The sequence below is a fragment of the Telmatherina bonti genome (genome assembly GCF_933228915.1).
Source record: "Telmatherina bonti genome assembly, chromosome: 23".
Classification (NCBI taxonomy): domain Eukaryota; kingdom Metazoa; phylum Chordata; class Actinopteri; order Atheriniformes; family Telmatherinidae; genus Telmatherina; species Telmatherina bonti.
In genome coordinates, this window is record NC_136632.1 from 12,936,221 (window position 1) to 12,958,524 (window position 22,304).

The 22,304-nt window shown below is 38.0% G+C and overlaps 1 protein-coding gene across 3 annotated transcripts; it reads right to left on the bottom strand.

Moving 5' to 3' along the window:
- Positions 1 to 1,624: 1,624 nt before the first annotated feature.
- Positions 1,625 to 22,302, bottom strand: pphln1 (periphilin 1). 3 transcript variants are annotated; one of them, XM_079263548.1, is made up of 11 exons: positions 22,264 to 22,302; positions 21,642 to 21,683; positions 21,427 to 21,491; positions 21,007 to 21,219; positions 17,441 to 17,502; positions 16,071 to 16,187; positions 15,519 to 15,697; positions 14,939 to 15,025; positions 13,054 to 13,109; positions 8,096 to 8,233; positions 1,625 to 2,614 (listed from the first exon to the last, which is right to left on the bottom strand). In XM_079263548.1, coding segments are annotated over exons 2-11 (1,191 nt in total). In that variant the 5' UTR covers positions 21,643 to 21,683; positions 22,264 to 22,302; the 3' UTR covers positions 1,625 to 2,341. The 3 variants fall into 3 exon arrangements, with proteins under 3 accessions (XP_079119674.1, XP_079119676.1, XP_079119675.1); XM_079263550.1 differs by lacking the exon at positions 16,071 to 16,187; XM_079263549.1 differs by lacking the exon at positions 14,939 to 15,025.
- Positions 22,303 to 22,304: the final 2 nt, after the last annotated feature.

Here is a 22,304-nt window from a genome sequence, read left to right on the forward strand (position 1 = left end):
CAAGTGGAGGAGTTTAAATATCTCGGGGTCTTGTTCACGAGTGAGGGAAAGATGGAGCGCGAGATCGACAGACGGATCGGTGCGGCGTCTGCAGTAATGCGGGCTCTGCGCCGGTCTGTCGTGGTGAAGAAGGAGCTGAGCCAGAAGGCGAAGCTCTCGATTTACCAGTCGATCTACGTTCCTACCCTCACCTATGGTCATGAGCTGTGGGTCGTGACCGAAAGAACGAGATCTCGTATACAGGCGGCTGAAATGGGTTTCCTCCGCAGGGTGGCCGGGCTCACCCTTAGAGATAGGGTGAGGAGCTCGGTCATCCGGGAGGGGCTCAGAGTAGAGCCGCTGGTCCTCCGCATCGAGAGGAACCAGTTGAGGTGGCTCGGGCATCTGGTCAGGATGCCTCCTGGACGCCTCCCTGGTGAGGTGTTCCAGGCACGTCCCTCTGGGAGGAGACCCCGGGGAAAACCCAGGACACGCTGGAGGGATTATATCTCTCGGCTGGCCTGGGAACGCCTCGGGATCCCCCCCGCAGAGTTGGCAAATGTGGCTGGGGAGAGGGAAGTCTGGGCTTCCCTGCTTAGGCTGTTGCCCCCGCGACCCGACTCCGGATAAGCGGCAGAAGATGGATGGATGGATGGATGCACCCCCATACCATCAGAGATGCTAGATTTTAAACCATGTTCACAACAATCAAGATGGCCCTTCTCCAGTGCAATCCAGAGAAAATGGTAAATGGATCTAAACTAAAATATATATAGTGAATATGACTGTATGTTTTTTAAGTCAACAATAAGAATCAGGTTTTATTTATCTAGTATGAGCACACACAAGGAAGCTGACAATAGTTTTCTGTCTCACCTTTGTTCTGAAAGACTTTTTACATGAATTTCATGTTTTGATGTTTTTGGGACCACAAAACAGTTTTCCACTTTGTCTCAGTTTATTTCAATCTGTTTAGAGAAGTACACAGCATCTCTGAATCATGGCTCATATGGCTTCTTCTTTGGATGATAGAACTCTAGCCTGTATTTGTGGATGCCGCTATGTGCATGCCCAGACAATGATTTTTAGAAGATTAACTGGTCCTGTGCAGTGATTACCATAATAATAAACTGTAATATCACATGCATCTACTGTATGCATCTTGATATGATGCACTGAAAACAGTTTAAAAAGGATTTTTTACAATTCTACCTTAATCAAAGAGAATTCTGAAATTACTCAGCAGATTTCTATTATTCTGGTAACCTTTGCTTCCAAGGCCATCTCTGGAGCTTGTTTTTTAATTAACCAATCAGTAATTGAAATGTTGTTGGTAACCAATTAGTTTCAGTCGTTTCTTTTTAAGGCAATGTACTTTTTCAGTCTTTGCTATCCGATACATATTTATGAAGTAGTAAAATGTCTTAAATTGAACATTTACTTTCTATAATCTATGGTAAATAAGAACTTGATTAAGATTTGGACATCATTCCATTATTTTTTATTCATATTTCATACAGTATCAAAATGTGTTGGAAAGTGAGATTGTTTTCATAATGTATGTTTCCTGAATAGTTATGCAAATCTCCCATTACAAAAAATACCAGAATGTGTCTTTTTTTTTATTTTTTTTTTTTTATGAAATTTAACTTTTTTTTATTTTTTTTATTGAGAAACAGAACACTTTACTGCTAGATCTGCAATGCTGACAGAATATATTTAAGGAATATGTTTAGAGATCACCATAAAACCATTGTTGTTACCATTTATATCATAAGAATAAATCTAGATTTGAGTTTTTGTGGGAGGGATTAAGGATTTTAACTTGGAAAAACAAACAACACAAAGAAATGGAAATCAATTGGTATTTCTCAACAGTACAGATTTATACAAGGTTGAACTGTGATAAATTTAGCAGCACCAACTCATACATCTGAATGCTACAAAGGAAGAATTCACATAACTGAGGAAAAAAACAAAACGAAAGTGTAATCCTGCTTGAAAATGGAGAAATAAAAAAAAAAAATAAAAAAAACATGAGACAAGGTTAAATATTGAACAAGGCATGAACCATTATAGCAATGGGAGATTTGTGTCAAATTAAATAAACAATTTCCTTTTTTTTAAAAAAAACAAAACAAAAAAAACCAAAAAACATTTAAACTGAAAACGAGCAGTAATATTTCTAATAATTTCCTTGAAGGTAAAAATGATCTGATGAAAAATAACACTGTTCATCTCTGTGATGAGTTATGTTTGAGGTTGCTGTGCTTCAGAATGTTCAGTCCAGCGATCCCAAATCCAGGCCGCTTAAATCCACCATGCTTAGTCTCACATTAATGGAGCAGATTAGGCTAATGCATCAGTAAGTTGAGCTGTGGTTGACTCCTGTCTTTGAGAGTTTATGCGCCGTCAGGGATGTAGAGGGTGTGGCGGAGTCACAGGAGGAGGGTTCTGACTGCCGGACCACGTCATCCAGCTCACTGATGAAGTTCTTGAGGTCCTCTAGGCAGCGCTCGCGGATCTCTCCGAGGTTTTCCCTGAGGGGAACCTGTAGCTGTTTCTCCAAGTTGGGATCTTTAGCCACAAGCATCTTCACCACCATCCCAAACGTTTCGCAGTCCTGACGGTACACCTGGATGTGAAGAGAGAGGTCATTAGAAATTATAAAAGCTCCTTGTCTGCTATAGTTGAACTAGAGAATAAATTTATTGTCATATAACACTCAAATACATTTATACAGATATAACGATGTAGATTTCAGGAAAAAGTCCAAGAGCTCTCAGATAAAAGCTAATAACTGTGTGTGTTGGGGGGGGGAGCCCTTTCCTTCCTGCACTACCCCTCACCTTGGTGTAAATACTCCATCATCAGAGAGACTTAACTTTCCTTTTTTTATATCGTCTGTCTCTGTGGCAACAGTCACCAAGTCATTTCTTCTTCCTGAGTCAGTGGAAGTGAGTTAACCCACTAACACATCTACTTATCAGATCAAGTCTACATGCTGCCGGCAGACACACAAACACATCCAGGAGATGAGAATTATGTGTTGTTGCATGTGTTTACACATGTGCACATGTGCATGTGCTGTGTAAAATTAGGCCAGGCAAGGGCAACTTCTCATTCGCCGGATACCGACGGTGGCTTCTGTGCTGCAGGGCGCTCGAACTCGCTGGCTTATTTATAGATTTCCACAATGTTCCTAGAACAGGGCACATGCTTGGAGAAGAGAAGCGATCCCAAATAAAGATCTGCTGTCAAACAGAGTTAATATGCTTGCAACAACAGATGGCATCTTTCCAGAATATGCATTGAAAATTGAACATGCCTGCTGTTGTATAAGAGCAAACACTCACAAGGTTCATAAAGACTGAAATTTATGTCCAAAGTGGAGCTTTACCAACAGTTGATTGCACCAGATGTTGGAACTTAAAAGCTTACAAGTCAAGATTTACAGATATATTAACACTGGCTACAAAATTTCAAATGATGCATTTAGCAGTTTATAAATCTTTACTGGAAAGAAACAACTTAATGGGGAGATATTAGTGATGTAATCTGTAGAAATACATCTGCATGTGATATGAAAAATCTGCTGATAACATTTGTAGTTCCAGAAATTTCTCAGACTGCATTTTGAGTTCACCTGGAGTTCAAATATCGAGTTGATCACACTTGAGCTGAGTTTTGTTCAACTCGTGTTACTCGTGCAGATCTTGACCTTCATGCAGCTAAGCAAATCAAGATTTCATAAAAAATACAAGCAATAAATATAATATAATATGAATATTTCAAAAGACTATTTCATCCAAACACAAGATTGGAAGAGAGGTTAAGGCCTGCTAAAAGTTGCCAAATATTAGAAGTACTCCACTAATTGCCTTTTTGAGTGAACAGTAAGCCGATGTTGGTAAAATAATGGAATAATTAAATTAAAATATATGTCATTTAGATGTTTTATACAGCGCAGTAAAGCCATGCAACATTTATACACAATTTTTGTTTCTTTTACTAAAGCATGGAAAGTATCACCAACTTGACAACAATGCTTGGCTGTGTAGTTGAAGTGTTAAGCCACACCCAGTATCCAATGCCAGTCTGACTATATATACACACACATGAAGAGACAGTAAGTGATGCATTTCCTCAGAAAAATATGACTGCCAAATATGACTAACAAAAAAAGATGGAGAAGGACATGTGGGGCAGACAGCAAGTTTTATGAGAAAGAGAGAGGAAAAAAAACAAACAATAAAAACAATACAAAAGCACGACACAGTATTAGGGCCACGATGGGGAAAATACTCTTTACTTATAGTATTGCATACTAAAAATCATGATAGAAAAAAAAGGAATATTCTAATTGGCCGTTTTTGTGTTTTTATGGTTAAAAAAATGTCTCTTGTTGACTTTGCCATTCTAATGTGGCTCTAAGAAAAACTGTAATGACCGCTGATTGTAAAGAGTTTGATGGAAAGCAAAAAAACAAACAAAAAAAACCCCAAAAAAACGAAGCAGCCAAAACAGGATCTCCAAACTATCAACTATTGCTTTAGAATGTTTTCTGATGTTGAGCAGGAAATCTCTTTCTTGTCTGTTATTTAAATGTCCTCCGACAATTACAGCTGATATGTTTTATGACTGATCATTTAATTAACTGGACTTTACATCCAAAGACTACATTTTATGCCAAAAGTAGTAAAAATAAAATAAATTGATAAAAAAAAAAAAAAAATCTTTGAGGCTTAATCACATTCTTCTTATTTTAAACTGCATTTAGCTACTTGTCTCTATTAGATATCATTACAAATACTTCCTATTTATAAATTAATCAAGTCTTTACATGAAAAAGACTACTTTAAAGTTGCATTTATCCCACAGAAATCACTTAGTTAAATCTACAAAGTTACAATAAATTTAGATTTATTTATTTTTCTTTTTTCTTTGCAACTCAAGCTGAAACCTTGAAGTTTTACACAAACGAACAGCAAAAGTAATACATTAAATAATTCTTAAGAGGAAATTTGTAGCGACAACCAGGATACAAACTCTTACAGGACAAACAAACCCATCTCCTCTGGGAGTCTTTATATATTCCTCATGCACAGAAAATTATCCAGTAGAACTTTGTTATGTAATAATCAGTCCAACTGATCAGCACGAACCCTCTGTCACTTCCACTGATGGCCGAGTTTGGTAAGAGGGAACCTTCCTTTATAGTCTTTATCTTTGTCCTATAGTCTAAGCTGACAGCAGATAACAGAGTGGATTTATTGGTCAAATGAAGTCAGGAAGTATCTAATCAGTGAGTGGGCAGAAACTTCAATGTAGGAAAAATTGTTCTTCTACAACAATGTGATGAAAACGTGCTTTCCTGTATTCAAACACATTTCCTCAAATCCTCCTGTTATCCAATCAGGAAGGAAAAGACCAGTTCTGGACTCGGGGTGGAGCATCTGTCAGGAATTTGTGTGTCTACCTTCTGACATGAGTGGTATTTCACCTCAACATCAACAAAAATCTTTTCAAGAACAAATTATCAGGCAAACACTTACTTTAATATTCTTCTCTTGACTTCATGTATAGATCTGCCCTTTGAGGTGATTTTAACACTACTGTCTTTATATTTCTATGATTCTAAAAGGTGCAAGACCTCCATATTTCACAACACTAATAAATAATCAAAGTTATCTGGTTAAGTTATCTGGAAAGTTATCCTAGTTTTCTACTTGTTGGCGATAAGTGGGACATATTAGTGGGAAAACTCGTTGGTTCTTCAAGGTTTAGGGGACATGTGCCTCCTTGTCCTACCTTCATTTCTGCCCATTCCCTTGCAGAAAAAAATTCTCCTTTAGACTGCCTTTTTATTTTTATTTTTTTTAGGAAATTATGGGTGAATATTAGAAGTGTGAGAGAATGCCTGGCCTCAGAAATGAGAGAAACAGAACAAAGATGCACGAACTGGGGCCTTGCAGGCTGTCGTGTGGCCAAAACTATTTATATTCTTCCATAAATGATATAAAACTCCCTTTTTGTCAAAGCCTGAGTGATGAAGCGTAAAACAAAACCTTTATAGCCTCCCATGCCTTGTCACTCACTATGACCAGTTTGGCAGTGCAGCAGCCAAAGTCAACTTCGACAAAGAGAGCGCGCTCAGGTTGAGTTTCAGCAGGCCGGCTTCACACAGCCACGCAAACATAACTGCTCAACGCAGCCCAGCACGATGTCTGCTTCATGATGGAAAGCCGAGCCTGTGATCTGTGAGAAGTAAAAGACAGCTAGCTAACTTTGGAGAGACTGCTGGATTCTGCTATCTTGTGCCTGTGTGTGTTGAAGAGATGGCGAGACCAGATAAGAGTCCAAAAAGCCAAAACATCTGGCTGGCACTTGTCAAGTTGCTCCAAACAAGCGCCTACTGCATGAGGAATACAGCTGCCACTTTGCAGAGCACATGTGAAAGTGAATGTTGTTATTGCAGACAGAAAATGAATGGCAAACCTCAATGTGTTGAGCTGAGTGTTGTGCACCTTTGGGAAATTCACGCCAGCAATCAGACAAGTTCTCTTACATTTTACAGCAGCTGGTTGATATGTTGGCCACTTGGGAGCGTAAACATGTGAAAGCAGGTCTCTCTGTTTTTGATTAGTTCAATACTTTTCCCTCTCTAAAATAAAAATGGAAGTATGGCATCGTTTCACTCCACGATCTTTCCCCCCTTTTTAATTTTAAAGTCAAGAAATATGTTGATTCAATTGCTTTTTTTTCCCCCTCTATGACCAAACAATCCTGCCTCTCATGAAAGACAGAGTGAGAGCTGCCAAATAACAAACAACCTTCATTGCACATGATCTGGATATCACAAAAAGCCAGAGGGGGGGGGGAGGGACTGGAACTGTAGGCAGAAATTGATGGTTATCAAAGAATGAGAAACTGTGGATAGAAAGCCTGAAAGTTCATATTCCTGTGAAAGTTGGAGACATTGTCCCCTCTCCATTTTCATTTTAAACCATTATCTTCCCAGACATTAATACAATTCATTAATGAACCTCAAGACTTCTGATAGATCTGTATGACAAACATATTTCACAGAACAAACCATAATCAGCTCAAATATTAAGTAACTGTCTCACAAAATGAGTAAAGGAAGACACATGTAGGACAGAGAGCGAGACAGATGTGGGTTATACAGAGAGGCCACAAGCTGCAACGTCAGCAACATCAACACAACAGCCTTTAGGTGCAGCGGTGCATTTTAATGCATGAGCTCGATGTATGCTCCAGGGCAGCGCTAGCTCAAGTTTAATGTTCTCAGTAAACCAGCGGTAGCGGTTTCTGGTGCAGGAATGGTATTCATTAGATAACTCAACAGTTAGAACCACCAGCCTGAGGTGGTTTGAGTTCTGTTAAGTGGTCTACCTCCTGTTTTATTGTAAGCATAATCCTACGTCACGCCGAAGCTGTGTTTAGCAGCGGCCTTGCTCTGGATTTTTCCATGAGGAGGTGTCTGTTTTAAATTTCCATAAATGAATCAAACTCAGAGCTGCGCCCTGTGCGATCAGAAACTGATCCTATGGTCCCAAAAAGATCGTCTTCCTGCACCATCACTTCACGTGGTTGGTAGCAGAGAGAATAATAAGTGAATTACAGGATGTACAATTCCCAAACTAAGTTAATTTCCTGCCTGGTTCAGCATCCAATAGCTATCTGCTTCAGTAATGCTTATTCAGTGTAATAATCATGTGTGATTTAGAGAAGCCAATGCCACCACATGTATGGAAACATGAGCCAAGTATATATATTCTGTGCCATGAATGGCCCAAGCTGACATTTATAGAAAAGTCTGACAAATTAGCAATTTTTAATGAGAGGACTGGAAAAGCTGAATTTTCCAGACTAAGATCGACTGAATGCTTAACATATGCTTGCATTTCCATTCAATACAACATAGTAACTTTTATGGCTTTGTAGATAATATACAGTAGAAAGAAACTGTATGTTGTTTGCAGGATAAGAAAAAAAGAATGTTTGCAGCAGCAATCAATCGAATCAAGTTTCTAGATCATGATATAAGAAAACTTATTTTTAATTTGTTAAGATCCTCATTTTTCAGCAATACCTTTTCAATCTCTTGGGCTTTGGCTGCGATGGCTAGAGCTCGCTTCTCTTGAAAGTTGTCTGTGGACTTCTGGCTCTCTTCAACGGCAGGAGCCACCACTGGCTCCTCTTTTTCTCCTTCTGGAGGATGGCTCTCCTCCTGAAGGGAGAAGGTAAAAGATGTGAGTCACAGCTAAAGCAAAGCTCAAAAAGAAGCAAATGCAAAAGTTATTTTCAACATGGCGAGAGAGACATGAAAACACCCCATCTATCAAATAACGTAATGCAGACAATCATAGAAGTGACAATTTAAAAAAAAAAAAAAGAAAAGACAAATACTCTGACAAAAATCAAGATAATGCTTGCAAATACACGACAAAGAGCACAGGATAAGATGTGAAAGGTTGTGAGTCAGTAACTTAAATCCACACGTGTGCAATTCTGTGAACCATCTCGAAGACTGTTTATTCTTATCAAAGAAAAGATGATGCTGAGTAGTGACGAAAGGTGAATCCTAACTGTTGTAGTTTCTAAAATAGGAAAGGCAGAGTTTACACTGGGGAATATCTGACTGAAAATAATTCACAGAAACAAATTCAAGCAAAACATTCAGCAATTAATGCTTTTAAAAAATATCCAATTCAACATTCAAGTAGGTTTTCGGATTAGAAACAATGGATAAACACACTGCGTTTTGGTAAACTAATCCATCATGCGCAAAATTACAGAGCTGAAAATTCAGCAGTGGTTTTAAACAGTATCTTCAGAGAATAGAACAACCACAAGATTAGCTTCCTTGTGGGCAGACTGGAAACTCGAGCATCTTAAATCTGACTGTGAAAGCCAAAAGAGTGCAAAAGGGAAAAATGAGGCCAACTTGGATCACTACTCAATTTCTTTACTCATTTTCTGATACTATTATAGTCTGAAGGCCACGGAGCAGAGCTACCCAACCATGACAAAAGTCCACTCGTAGATTAACAGGAAACAGGCCACAGAAAAAGTCATATTCCATCCCTAGATGGCCGAGTAAAGATATTACAGGCGATGGTACATCACAAAGCAGAGTGTGGCCTAAAATAAAAAGCACAACTCATAAAAGAGTCATCCAATTATTTCTCTCTATCACTCCCTGAAGCAACGCTGGGGAGAAGTCCCTTGGATGAGCTTGTGCACATATGAGAGATTGAGTTTGTAAGTCTGCAGCCTCCTTCGCCTTGGTTATATATAAATTAAAAAAAAAAAAAAATTCTGCCTCAGCCTTTCATATCAAGTGGCTGGGTGCGTCCTAACCTGGAAATGTTCTGCTCAATTCAAAGCTTGGTACATACAATTTCTGCAAACTGGCTTAAATCAAAATGTCCCAAATCCAGGGGTGTGACTAATCCCATTTCAATGTAGAACTAAAAGTAAAGAAACATGTTTTGTACATTTAGAGATATTAAACTCTTACTTTGTTGGATGTAAAACTAGTCGTCACAACTGGAGGTTTATCGTCTCTGTGCTTAAATGAATTATTTCTCTTTGATGGCATATGTCTCAAGCTACCAAATATGTCGAGGGGGGAAAGGAACGGTCTCGGGTCACACCCTTTGGCACCAGTGCTTCCAATTAACAATGCAGAGCCAAAGTAGTTGGCAACAGAGTGTATTTTTGGGTATTAAAGGGGTTGCTACATTAAGTTCAACAGAATTCAAAAGCAAAACATGACAACATCCACTCATGCAGTGATTAGATTGGTCCCGTTTCAACAGATCTCAGTGATCAATGTGGTTGGAAAAACTGAGTCAGATATGAACTATTCTGGTGACCTTTAGTCAGTTTCAGGACCAGTTCTCCCCACATTAGACCACCCTGGCTCACAGCCAGCGCTGGAGCTGCTCTTTAGGTCCCCTTCTTTGGTCATTTAGCCCAGGATGGCTCTAGAAAGCCTGTGTGTGTGTTTGTTGAATCTCCACAGCAGGCAATGACCCGGGCCATGAGATCAAGCTTTTACTGGGGAACAGCGCAGGCCTTTCATCTTGGTCAAGGTTACAGGGTTGTGCCCAGAGTACAGAGAACAACAATGCACCACGGGCAAGAGCAAACAGTCGTAGAAATAGATATGCGTGTGTAAGGGCAGGGCACCACAGTAGCTGATTGGGTTGCGAACGATTGCTCTTTGAAAAATGCAGAGGTTGTAGAGACATTTCCACATCATGCGACACTTATTGATCACTCGGCTTTATAAATTAGCAAACCCAAAGCACAGAAAACATATCTGCCCGGAGAGTTCTTCTAAATGGTGCTATCACATGTAAACGCTTGTGATCTAATGGCACGTTTTAAGAATTACTTCACAGAAAACCACAACACAACCCTAAAACGACTGACATTAAAGCAGCAGCTTAAGATGCAGTTTTATAGCCGTTCTAATCAAAGTGGATTTATGCTCTACTTGTAAAAATGTTACAAGTAATGAATGTTAGTTTGTCGGTTCTGTGTCAGGGACTCTAAGTTTCACTTTTAAAGCAGTAAATACAAAAGCAGAGCCGGTTTAAAGTCTTTAGACTTGCAAGGAACAACCACAAATTCACCACAGACCGTGGAGAACACCAGAACGGCTGATGCTCTGATGGAAAATTGAACTAAAAGATCTCATAATGCTTTCCATCAGGCCTGCTGGTCTTTCTATTCAATAGGAGTAAACTAGAAATGTATTTTTATTACTTGCAGTTTATTGTTATGACTTCAGAGCAGCTAAGCTTTTAGTATTAGAGTTTAAGTATAACATTACATTTGCAAGGTTTCTGCAAATTTACACGCAATTCCATCCAGTTATGTGAAACAGCAGCAACCTGCAATAAGCCCGCATTCATTACACCTTCGAGCCATCAAAGAGGTTATCATTACTCATAAAAGTCAGCCTTCTCAAGAATTTTCTTTTTTTTAGAGAAGCAGAACATCATAGGAGTGCACACAAACTTTATAGTACAGCATGTATTCCTGTCATACATATCATGCCAAAGTTAGATGTGCTTCTGCTTCATAGATCTTTCTCCGTTATAAATAGTGCAAACATTAAATGTTCAGAGAATAACTTCTGGTTAAAGGTGGAGTATGTAAGATTTTCAATATTTAAACAAAAAACAAAAAAAAACAACAACAAAAAACAAACTAAATTAAATAACTACAATTATAATTATAGTTTTTTTAAAAACATGTAGGTTCCAGTCTGTCCATATTTGATGTGTTATTAAATTACAAGTTTAATTAATTAATGACAAAGACCCTTCTTAAATGTTTGCCTACCAGTAAAAAAAAAAAAAAAAAAAAAAAAAAAAGTGCTTTTTGTCATTTGTCATTAATTAAACTTGTAATTTAAAAACGCATCACATATGGACAGACTGGAACCCACATGTTCAAAAAACTATTTAATAATGATTGTAGTTATTTTATTAGTTAATTTATTTTGAAATATTGAAAATCTTACATACTCCACCTTAAAAAAAAAAAAAAAAAAACATTTATAACTTGACACTTCAATGACAGGAGGCATCAAAACAAAACAACACATACAGTTGCAGAAAACATTTTAGACCTCCGTGATTGATCTAAATGTCATGTACATTTCACCTGCCTGGGTCAATTAAAGGTAAATTTGTTTGGAAAACAAACAAATTGATGAAGATGAACAATGGTGGCCTAATAATTTTTATCCAAATAGTGTGCAATTCAAAATAATGCCTAAAAATTAAAGAAATTTCAGTTTTGCCAAACGCATCATTTATCCCACCCTGAATCCACCGTGTATACACTACCAACACACCCTGTCACAAATGAAAACAAAGTAATACTTACAAGAACAATTAACCCCCAAAATTGTCAGAAAATGCATGAACCTTATGAGATAATCCTTAATTGACATTGTGACTTTTTGTCAAACATATCCATAGTGAATTTTGGCAATGCACTTAAACTAACTCAATAACTCATTCACTTATATTTCTGACATGGTAGAAATTTGGTATTTGTCTACACGTATCAAAACTTCTTAGAGCCATTGGCCAAATCAAACTTCACTGAATGCTGTTATTTCCACAGTAAGTTTTAGTAATGGAATAAGTCAGTGCAGAATATGTTTAACTCTAAAAACCCTTACACTGCCTCCTCCTTCATATGTCTGAGCAGATGAGGGCAAATAGTTCTTTGACATGGGAATCTCTCAGGTTTGTCCTGCACTTCGCAAACTAGTCATAAAATCTTCTGAAAGGTATGTCAGGACTTTGCCTCTGAGCTTTGTGCTGCACAAAATTTTATTAAAAAGAAAAATAAAATAAAGGGGGAAAAAAATCACAAGACTGCTGACTTGCTCCTTCTACCAGACACTCAGCAACACACAGACATATTTTTCACTGGTATAAGGAAATGATTGTTCGTTGTAAACAGCGTAAACACATGTCGGTGAGCTCCACAGGGACTTCTGCTGGCTTTGCAGTTAAGATCATGTGATAAAGTTATGACTCGGGCTACTGACTTAACCCTATACTTCTGGGTGGCCACTGCTAGACACACTGCTCCTAATCACATCTGAATCCATTTACACTCCTCTGCATAACTGAAGATGGATGGTATCAGCAAAACAAACTACTATTTGCAACTCAGTCATGAGATATACACACTCAATGCTTAAAAAGTACTTTCTTCAAACTTTGTCAACACTTGACCCTTTTCCCAATGCCATTAAAAGTTCTTGTGACTGAAGTCTGCTTACACAGCAGGTAAACAAAGCGAAGGCCCGATGGCTTTTATGCTGTGTGTAAGCACCACTTTAAAACCCATTAACATGCTTTAGCAGGACTAAACGCTTATAGGAAGGACGGACCTTAAGAAGTTCCAGATGCACCATGCTGTACAACGACAAAAGCAGAATCCATGGCAACCAATAAATAGGAAAACAGACCTTTTATGTTCATCTTGTGTTTTTTTGTTTGATCTCACCTTATTAGATGTTGCACTATGTGGAGAACCTTCTCTTGACAGGCCGGGGATTTTGTCTACAGTTTTAGGGCGACAGCAGGAGACAAGAGAATTAACATTGAAGTTTCAAAACAGCGCTACTGTGAGGTTTGTTCCAGAAGAAAAATAAGATGCGCGTTAAGAAAATGATGACAAGAAGGAAGAAAAGCAGAATTTTTATGGAAAGAGAGAATTAGTATGACTGATAAATGCATTTTAATCTGCTTTATGGCAATAATGATTACGATTTCTACCCAAGCTAGAAATGGTAAGAAACAGATGGGTCATAGTTGTGCTCCAGACTCCAAACATGTTAAGGACACCAGCAAATCTCCAGTTGCTCATCTTTTCTTTAGCTCTTGTACCATCTTTCTTTTTTTCTTTTTTTTTTTCCTGAAACAAGCTACAAGCATGTCCATTGTCCAAGGATTTGTGGTCAACTAACACCAATTGTGAACTCTAAACTCTGAGAAATGAAACGAAAACAGCCCAGAGTGGCAGCTTTGGCTTCAGGAATATCAATCAGACATCCTATACCTTTTCCCTCAACTTCTACACACGACCTGGTGGCATCTTTATGAGCCCTGACAAAGTGGCAGATGGACCGGGCTGCCTGCAGGACACATTAGAAACGCTTTCTGTCCACTCGGGTTACTCAGACTGGGAATAGATCGAGTTTTAACGACGGTAAACTTTTAATATACCTGAAACAAATCCTCTGCATGTCACCTCATTTTGTTTTCATTGATCTGGACTGAAATAACATGCACAGTATAGTTTATTTAACATGCCAGCCCATTATAATATGATGTATGACCTCCTGATAGCCACACAACAGTGACTGCTAATTATTAGAATAAAATAATGAAGACAGCAGGCAGTCTCATCAATGAGCGTGATGAGGGGAAATATTTCTGAAACCTATTATTTATTTGAAGCCCTGGCCATTTAAATCTCATCCTGGTCAAACGCTGCTCTCTACAACAACTATACTTGGCTGTACTTACCAGTTATCTTGGTCTGAGAATAAATTTCTTCAAACCCTGCAGGAAGACCAAACCGCAAAGTCACCAGCTCTGTACGTCATAGGAACTAAGGGGTCGTGCTTAAACTCACTGCCCTAATGCTAAGCTAACACATAACTCTTATCATCCTGCTCTAAAAATAAACATCTAAGTCTGCTAAAACAACACTAAAATATAGCACTGTTCTGTTCCAATGTACACTACACACTCATCTCACAGGGAGAAAAGCACCAGTTAAAATGGGAATGTAAGGAGAGATAAGCAACACTGAGAATAGCAACATAAATACTTGAAGAAAAAAGGGAACTTTTAAGGCTTAGAGGGTAACAAAACAGCATGCAGAAAGCAAGGACACACCTTAGCACTTCTTTTGTCCCGTTATTAAAGAAAGAGCAGAAATAAAATCTGAGAATGTAACTTAATTCAGGGATTGTTGGGCATGCATGAGTGCAGAAGAAACTAAAAGTGCTGAAGTATCTCCTTAACAGGAAATGAAAAAGGCATGAACATCCTAACGTAGGAAAGTTCCAGCTATCTTTGAATTAATTAACTAAATTCATGATGCAACTCACTCCAGACCTGGGTGAAACAAAAATAAACAAATAAATAAAATCTGTGTTAAAAAAACAAAAAAAAAACAAAAAAAAAAAAACACCTCAATTTAATGGAGCTGATTTTCCTTTTCATGGTTTCCTGCAAATGTCAGTTCCAATCTGGTAATAATACTTTAACTTTATTTGTTCTTTACATCCTTCTCATCTCATGATTCTCTGAATCAACAAGGATGCAAGTGAGAACATCACCCAAGTCCAAGCTTGTTCACATGTCTTTAGTGTACAGACCCAAAGTGTCATGTCCACTCTGCTGAGGAAAGAGCGCCCCCCAGAGCTGCTCAGAAAGACCTGTGTGACCCTCTGGACCGTCCACGCCTGAAAAGCCAATCAGCCAGATATCCAGTCAGGGAGACACAATGAAATGATAGAAGTGGGAAACAATGAAGGTACATTTCTGGGGCTTTAAATATTTGTCTAAATTGTGGTACTTTTTCTGGTTTGAATAATCTATATGAAGCTTTTGAAATGATTGATGTCTCACTCACTGGTGACTGTCTTCTTTGTAAGGACAAAGCAAGACAGGAGTTCTGCCAAAATTTTGTAAGCTAAACAACAATCTTATCTTGTTTAATTGTGTTCTGTATTTAGCCTTGCTTCACATATTTGCCGGTCTGTTATAATAATCCAAGTAATGCAAGTGCTTATCACATTTAAACTATCGCCGTTCAAAGTTATATCCAATCTTGTTGGCATCACTTTGTTGTATTATAACCTGTTCCAACTATAAATAGCTCATCGAGCCATTTACAGTTCATTTATTACAGCGTCATGCGACTGCAGTGAAAGGGAATCTAAACCTTCTACATACTCTTTCCTTGCTGTGAGGGAAAAGGCAGGCTTTTGGCTCTGTCTGGAGAGTATCCTCTGCTGCTTACGCTGGAACCAGAGCGGCTGTGGGGGGAGCGGGCCACATCTCGGCGCACTGGAGAACGCTCTCTGAGGGGAGGAAATAGGGCTGCTTTTCTCCTGTAGGGGTCTCTCTCCTCCCTGAAAAGAATAAAAGAACCACAATGAGGCGATATGTGGATCAGATCTGACAAATCCAAACCAGCAAACAGCCATTCTGCATCATCTCATAGCATCATTTTTAGGTTCCAAACCTCTGACACTACAGCTGTGACACTCCATTTAGTTTATGTTCATGCACAACAATGCTGCCATCTAGCAGTTCAAGTCAACATGCAATTAGTCTGAAATGAATTGAACTATATTGATAACTACTGTTGTTCCCTGTATGTCCTTGTAAATAATGACTGACAGATATTGCTGGGTTTTCATTCTAGTAGTTAACATGTAATATATACTTAGTAATGATCAGAGGTTGTTCTGACCATTTGATGCAGCAGATCTATATTCATACCCTCTGTCCAGGTTCCGGATGGCTTGCACTAATGTGTCTTCTCCACTCTCTGGGAGTGATCGGGCCGCTGGATAGATGCCCTGATTTCGCACATTGTGAGGAGGCGGTGCACGGGCACTGAATGGGTTTGGAAAGAAATGTTTGTGGTTGGAAACACAAATTGTAGATTAACAAGTTACAAAAGATGGAGCTCTAATTAGACAAGCAAAAGGTTTATTGTGAAAGCAAGAGATAAGCAGTTCACCCTTGCCAAGTGCAATTAAGACTTTACGCCTGACATCATAAAACAGTATTCTGCAGCTGAGCAAGAGGATTTTAATCTGTGCTAAATGGATTTTCATGATATTCCTCTGTGAATTTAGAAGCAAGAGAAAAGATAAATAATGCTTCATTTTCTCAAAAAATGCCGCCTCAGCAGATCTTTCAGGGAATCCAGAGAGATGATACCTCACCTGTTTCAAATTTCCGCTGCTTCACAATAACAAATCCTTCTCAGCTGAAAAATAAATATTTGCAGCCTTTATTTATTTGTTCTTTTGCTGTTTAGGTAGAACTTGCATCACTCTTTGCAGCACTTCTATATTTAAAATAATATCTCTGTGTTTCTTTGACTAAATTTACAAGTTAGTGCACCACATGAACCAAAATAATCAATACAACTAACCTAATTTCTCTCTCCTAGATGGGACTGTTTAAGTAAGAGCCTTGTATTCCTGTGAGCATGTTAAATAGCTAATTTTGCAACTCATTTTCATTTTTCTTTTATATTTGAATTTTTTCCTCTGCATAAACTATTTCCTTTATAAAATGTGTCCACAATAATAATATCCCTGATGCTCTCCCTCCTATTTTGAATGTGATTTTAGTATTAGTAGAATACACTCTATACATTTCCAAAATCTGAAAGCCAAATAATAAAAGCATCTCATTTCAGCCTCCTTTAAATCAAACTTTCAGAATGTATTCTGAATATTTGGCACCAACATGCACAAATATGTTTCTTTTATACTTTCAATAAACATACAATTAAATATAATCTGCAATACGTGACTTTTTATTTCAGATGACACCATGACATGTGAATAAGGTGAAGCTGGCCAATCTGGGTCAGAAATAGTCCATGATTTATATTTTGCTACTATGTAAACAAACAACCTGGAAGGAGGAGGCCAACTCCTGCTGGGGCTATCCCTTCTGCCTAAACAGGACAAACTAAAATGCAGAGGACTTGTTCAAAAAGTGCATGTGAATAGTCTATCCTCTGCTTTCAAAACTGGATTTAAGCAAAGTAATACCATAATTTGTAGTAAATAATAGTGGGTTTTCTGGTAAGAATGTTAGTTCTTCACATATAAACAGAAGAAAATTACCCAAATTCCAAAGGGCGCCCTGAGTGTTGGTCCTCCCTTGACACTCTGTAAGGATAGTCCTCCTACACAACAATGAAAAAGGTGCAAAACCCCTCAATTAATTGCAAGTATGCACGCTACAAAAATAGAATTTATTTCCCCGGCAGTTAAACCCTTAATAGCAAACCGTATAGACAACATGACAAATGTTCAACCCACAAAATTAATTTTAGACATAAAAATACGCTTATTTCACAGTTGAAGCTAGCAACACTCGAGAGCTGGGACAAGTGTTGCTGTTCTATTAGCTGATTTGAACAAAACTCCATAAATGTTGGAAAATAAGTGCTTACTTTTAAATGTGAAATGTTCTTAAATTCAGTAAACAAGGGATTTCAGATGCAGCAGCTTGGAGTCGCCTTTGTAATGACACTCCCAGTGTCAGCTGTTTTGTGCTGTTCTAATAAAGGCAGGCACATTTACATGTTAGCTTATCCTGAAGAAGATATTATTCCAAACCTGTATTTTTTTCCCCATTTATATCTGTGTTAATGGTGCCTTTATAGATATGCAAATGACCACTTTACATACAGGTACATCTCAGAAAATTAGATTATTATGTAAAAGTTCATTATTTTTTTGTCAATCATTTCAGAATGTGAAACCTATATGTTTTATAGATTCATTACACAGAAACATTTCAAATATTCATTCCTTGAAATTTTGATTATTGTGGCTTATAGATAATGAAAACCCAAAACGCAACGTCTCAGAAAATTAGAATATTGTAGAAAAACTTAGTGTTACACCCTAATCGACTAAATAACTCAAAATACCTGCAGAACATAAAAATACCTAAACCTTTAAATGGTCTCTCAGTCTGGGTCAGATGGCTACACTATCATGGGGAAGACTGCTGACTTGACAGATGTCCAGAAGACGATCATTGACCCTCCACAAGGAGGGAAAGCCATAAAAGTCATTTCTAAAGAAGCTGGTTGTTCACAGAGTGCTGCATCCAAGCATATTAATGGAAAGTTGAGTGGAAGGAAATGGTGCACCAGCACAAGGTATAAACGCAGCCTTGAGAGGATTGTCAAGCAACATCTATTCAAGAATTTGGGGAGCTTCACAAGGACTGGACTGAAGCTGGACTCAGCACATCAAGAGCCACTATGCACAGACGAATCCTAGACATGGGCGACAAATGTCACATTCCTCATGTCAAGCCACTCCTGAGCCAGAGACAACAACAGAAGCATCTCACCTGGGCTAAGGAGACAAAGGACTGGACTGTTTCTCAGATCAAAGCAAATTTTGCATTTCATTTGGAAATCAAGGTCCCAGAGTCTAGAGGAAGAGTGGAGAGGCACAGAATCCATGTTGCCTGAAGTCCAGTGTGAAGTTTCCACAGTCAGTGATGATTTGGGAGCCATGTCATCTGCGGATGTTGGTCCACTGTGTTTTCTGAAGTGCACAGTCAACACAGACATCTACCAGGACATTTTAGAGCACTTCATGCTTCCTTCTGTTGACAAGTTTTATGGAAATGCCGATTTTATTTTCCAGCAGGACTTGGCACCTGCCTACACTGCCAAAGGTACCAAAAGCTGCTTCAGTAACCATGGTGTTACTGTGCTTGATTGGCAAACAAACTTACCTGATCTGAACCCCATAGAAAATCTGTGGGGTACTGCCAAGAGGAAGATGAAAGACACCAGACCCAACTATGTAGAAGACCTGAAGTCTGCTATCAAAGCAACCTGGGCTTCCACTACACCTGAGCAGTGCTGTACGCTGATCGCTTCCATTGCCACTCTGCATTGATGCAGTAATTGATGCAAAAGGAGGCCCAACCAAGTATTGAGTGCATGGAAATTAACACACTTTTCAGAAGCCTGACATTTCTGTTTCATTGATCTTATATTCTAATTTTCTGAGACGCTGCATTTTGGGTTTTCATTATCTGTAAGCCACAATTATCAAAATTTCAAGAAATAAATGTTTCACTCTATGTGTAATGAATCTATATAATATTACAGTTTTCACATTCATAAACGAGTGACGAAAACTTTTTATTCTAAGTTTCTGAGATGTACTTGTATAGTCCCACATGATGTTTTTGTTTCGAAAAGAAAAAAAAAACAACAACAAACTTTGCACTGATACAAAACTAATGATCTTTTCCCTTTTTATCCAGGAGAACACGGCACCTTTTACAAAAATTAAATTTGTCGGCAAAAGGTAAGTTGTGAACATGACCTTAAAAGTGATATCGGGCCCCGCAGATGTTTGTTTTAGTGCTTTATGGTTTTAACTTGGATGGAGTTATGTCTATGAGAATCTCTCACAGTTTCTCACATTTGCCAAAAAGTTCAAAAGTTCAAGTTTAATTCATTCTCAGAGACATCAAACTGCTTCCTTGTGCTGGGTATAAAAGCAGAAGTTACTAGTCTGAATTCTCAATTAACCAGCTTATAAACACTTTAGGATGTCCAACCACTTTACTATTGTTTTTTCACATTTTCATTTCTGTATTCTGTCAACAATAACACATTAAAGGTAGGATAGGACATGTTTTCCAAGAGCATTTCTACTATATTGCTTGAACTTTATAAGATTAGGTGCCAGTTAATTTTAACTGTAAATATACAGTACAGGTTAAAATTGTTTTGGCTACCGGGGATAGACTCCGGGAAGATCGGAAACCATTGTGTGGTTAAAAATGAATAAGTTTCCTCATGTGGCAGAGAGGCTAACTGCACCTTCAAATGCTGATCAGGACAGCGGACTGAAGGGAAAATACTTTATTTGGCAACTCACATATAATCACCCGCAACCCAATAATGGGTTGGGACACTGTGTTTGGGAATGAATTGCATATTACACTAAAATATGGTGCACACACTCGTGATCCCTCAGGAACAAGCACTGAATGTGTCTATGATTTGGAGGAATGGCTTCAATGAGAAGTCTGAAGAAAGGGGTTTAGACATTTAAATTGTGTACTTATAGATTGCTCGAACTACTTTTCCAGGATCTCCGACCCTACCTTTAATGATGATGTTTTTGTGTTTTTGTTTTTAACATTTGTGGATGAATTTAGAATGTTCTACGTCCATGTCTTGATGCATCCAAAATTGAATCAGTCATTTACAGCCCAAAGGATGACAAACAACTTTTTAAAAAAAAAAAAAAAAATCACAATTTTAGTCTGCTTTCAGTCACTAATTTTACAAATTCCTGACCAATATGTTGATTAACATAGCTTTTAAATAAAAAAAATCTTATTTTCAAAGTTTCATGCTCACTTTGAGTATAGTCAGTCAAATAGGAAGCTCAAATAATTTCCTAATCATTGCATTCTGCTTGTATTAAAATTTTACACAATATTTCAAGTCAAACCGAAAACTATAAAATCTTTAACTGTGGACCAACAAACTAAATTTAATTAATTCAGATTCTTTTTATACTTGGGCAGTGTGGATCATTCTTAATCCTTCGGATTTTCCTTATAAATTAATCCATACAGCTATTTTACGCATAAAAATACTAATAAATAGAACAAATTTATTAGACAGTCTTACCCTCCTAGCTGGTGGAATGGCTCTTCGCTCAGGAAAATGAAGGCCATCACCTTGGTAGCCCCTCTGATCTTCATGGTAAGGTCGGGGACCACCACCGTTAGGATAAAAACGGGGACCTCCTTCATAGTCGTAGCCACCCCGACCATACTCATCCTCTGGCCTTCCAAAGGGGCCTCTTCTTTCCACCGTTCCAGCTGCCCGTGGATACGGACCCTATACAGATAGGTATAGTTTATCATTTTGATTTAAACTTCGTTTTAAAACAATAAACTACTGCAACTTTTTCCATGTATTTGCCAAATAATTTGGCAGGAAAACTCAATGTTGCTTACAAAATAATGATAAAAAGAGTAAATAACTGTGCTACTTGTACTGGAATCTGAAAACAGGTAGAAAAGATATATTTTGTAAATCACTCACCGGCCTATCTGGTAAAAAGCGCTCGTCATAAACTTCTCGTATACTTCTGTCTCTTCTATATGTCACTGCAAATGACATGAATGAAAGATGCTATGTGTGTACTGTACACAAAACAATGATTAAGACAAGGGTTCATCTCATTTTCTCCAACAGGCTTTATCAAGATCAAACTAGTTTTGAAAAAATGCTCTTGGAAGAGTTGGTAGCAAACTTACTTTTTGACTGAAGGGCTTCTGTGAAAAAATCTTCAAAATAATCTGTAAAGATATTCATACAGCGTTAATGTACATGGTTTCAAGCGGCTGCTTAAACTTGAGCTTATTGAAAAATGCACACGATATAAGAGAAGGTGTTTGCGGAAAATCCCAAAATATAGCTTTAAATATAACCAAGTATAGAGCAAAATAAATAAACAAATGTAAGAAAATACATTGCTTTAAAAAGTGATCCAACAACTGAACCGGCTTAAGTTTATTCTTGCACTTGATTGAACGCGTCGGGTTCCCATTTGTCCATTTATTCAGAAGCACTTTGCTCTATATGGCACCCAAATGTAACAGCAACAAATCAATTTTTCATTTTTCTTTTTTGTGCTGATAATGACGCCGATGCAAATCTATGCAAAAGGCAAAGCTAGAAAAGCTAATTAGCTAGCCCTGTTGTAATTGAGGATGAACAGGTTAGCTTATCTTTGTAGCTACAAAAAATTAAATAATTTAAAAAAGGAAAAAAAATTGAAAAATTACATACGGTAATTTATGGTCATCGCAAGATGAATGCATGCTAAAAACCAACAAAAGCTAAATATTTGTCCACGAAATTGCAAAACAACCTCACCTTCCTGTATGGTTTAGTTACCCTAGCCTTCCCCGGTGGCT

Bases quoted from the DNA above. Each gene is read 5' to 3' on its own strand.
- pphln1 (XM_079263548.1), bottom strand. The intron at 15,698-16,070 runs GTATGAATATAG...TATTCTTTTCAG, and splicing joins ATCCGGAACCTGGACAGAGG to GGAGGAGAGAGACCCCTACA. The intron at 13,110-14,938 runs GTCTGTACACTA...CTAAAACTGTAG, and splicing joins GAGTGGACATGACACTTTGG to ACAAAATCCCCGGCCTGTCA.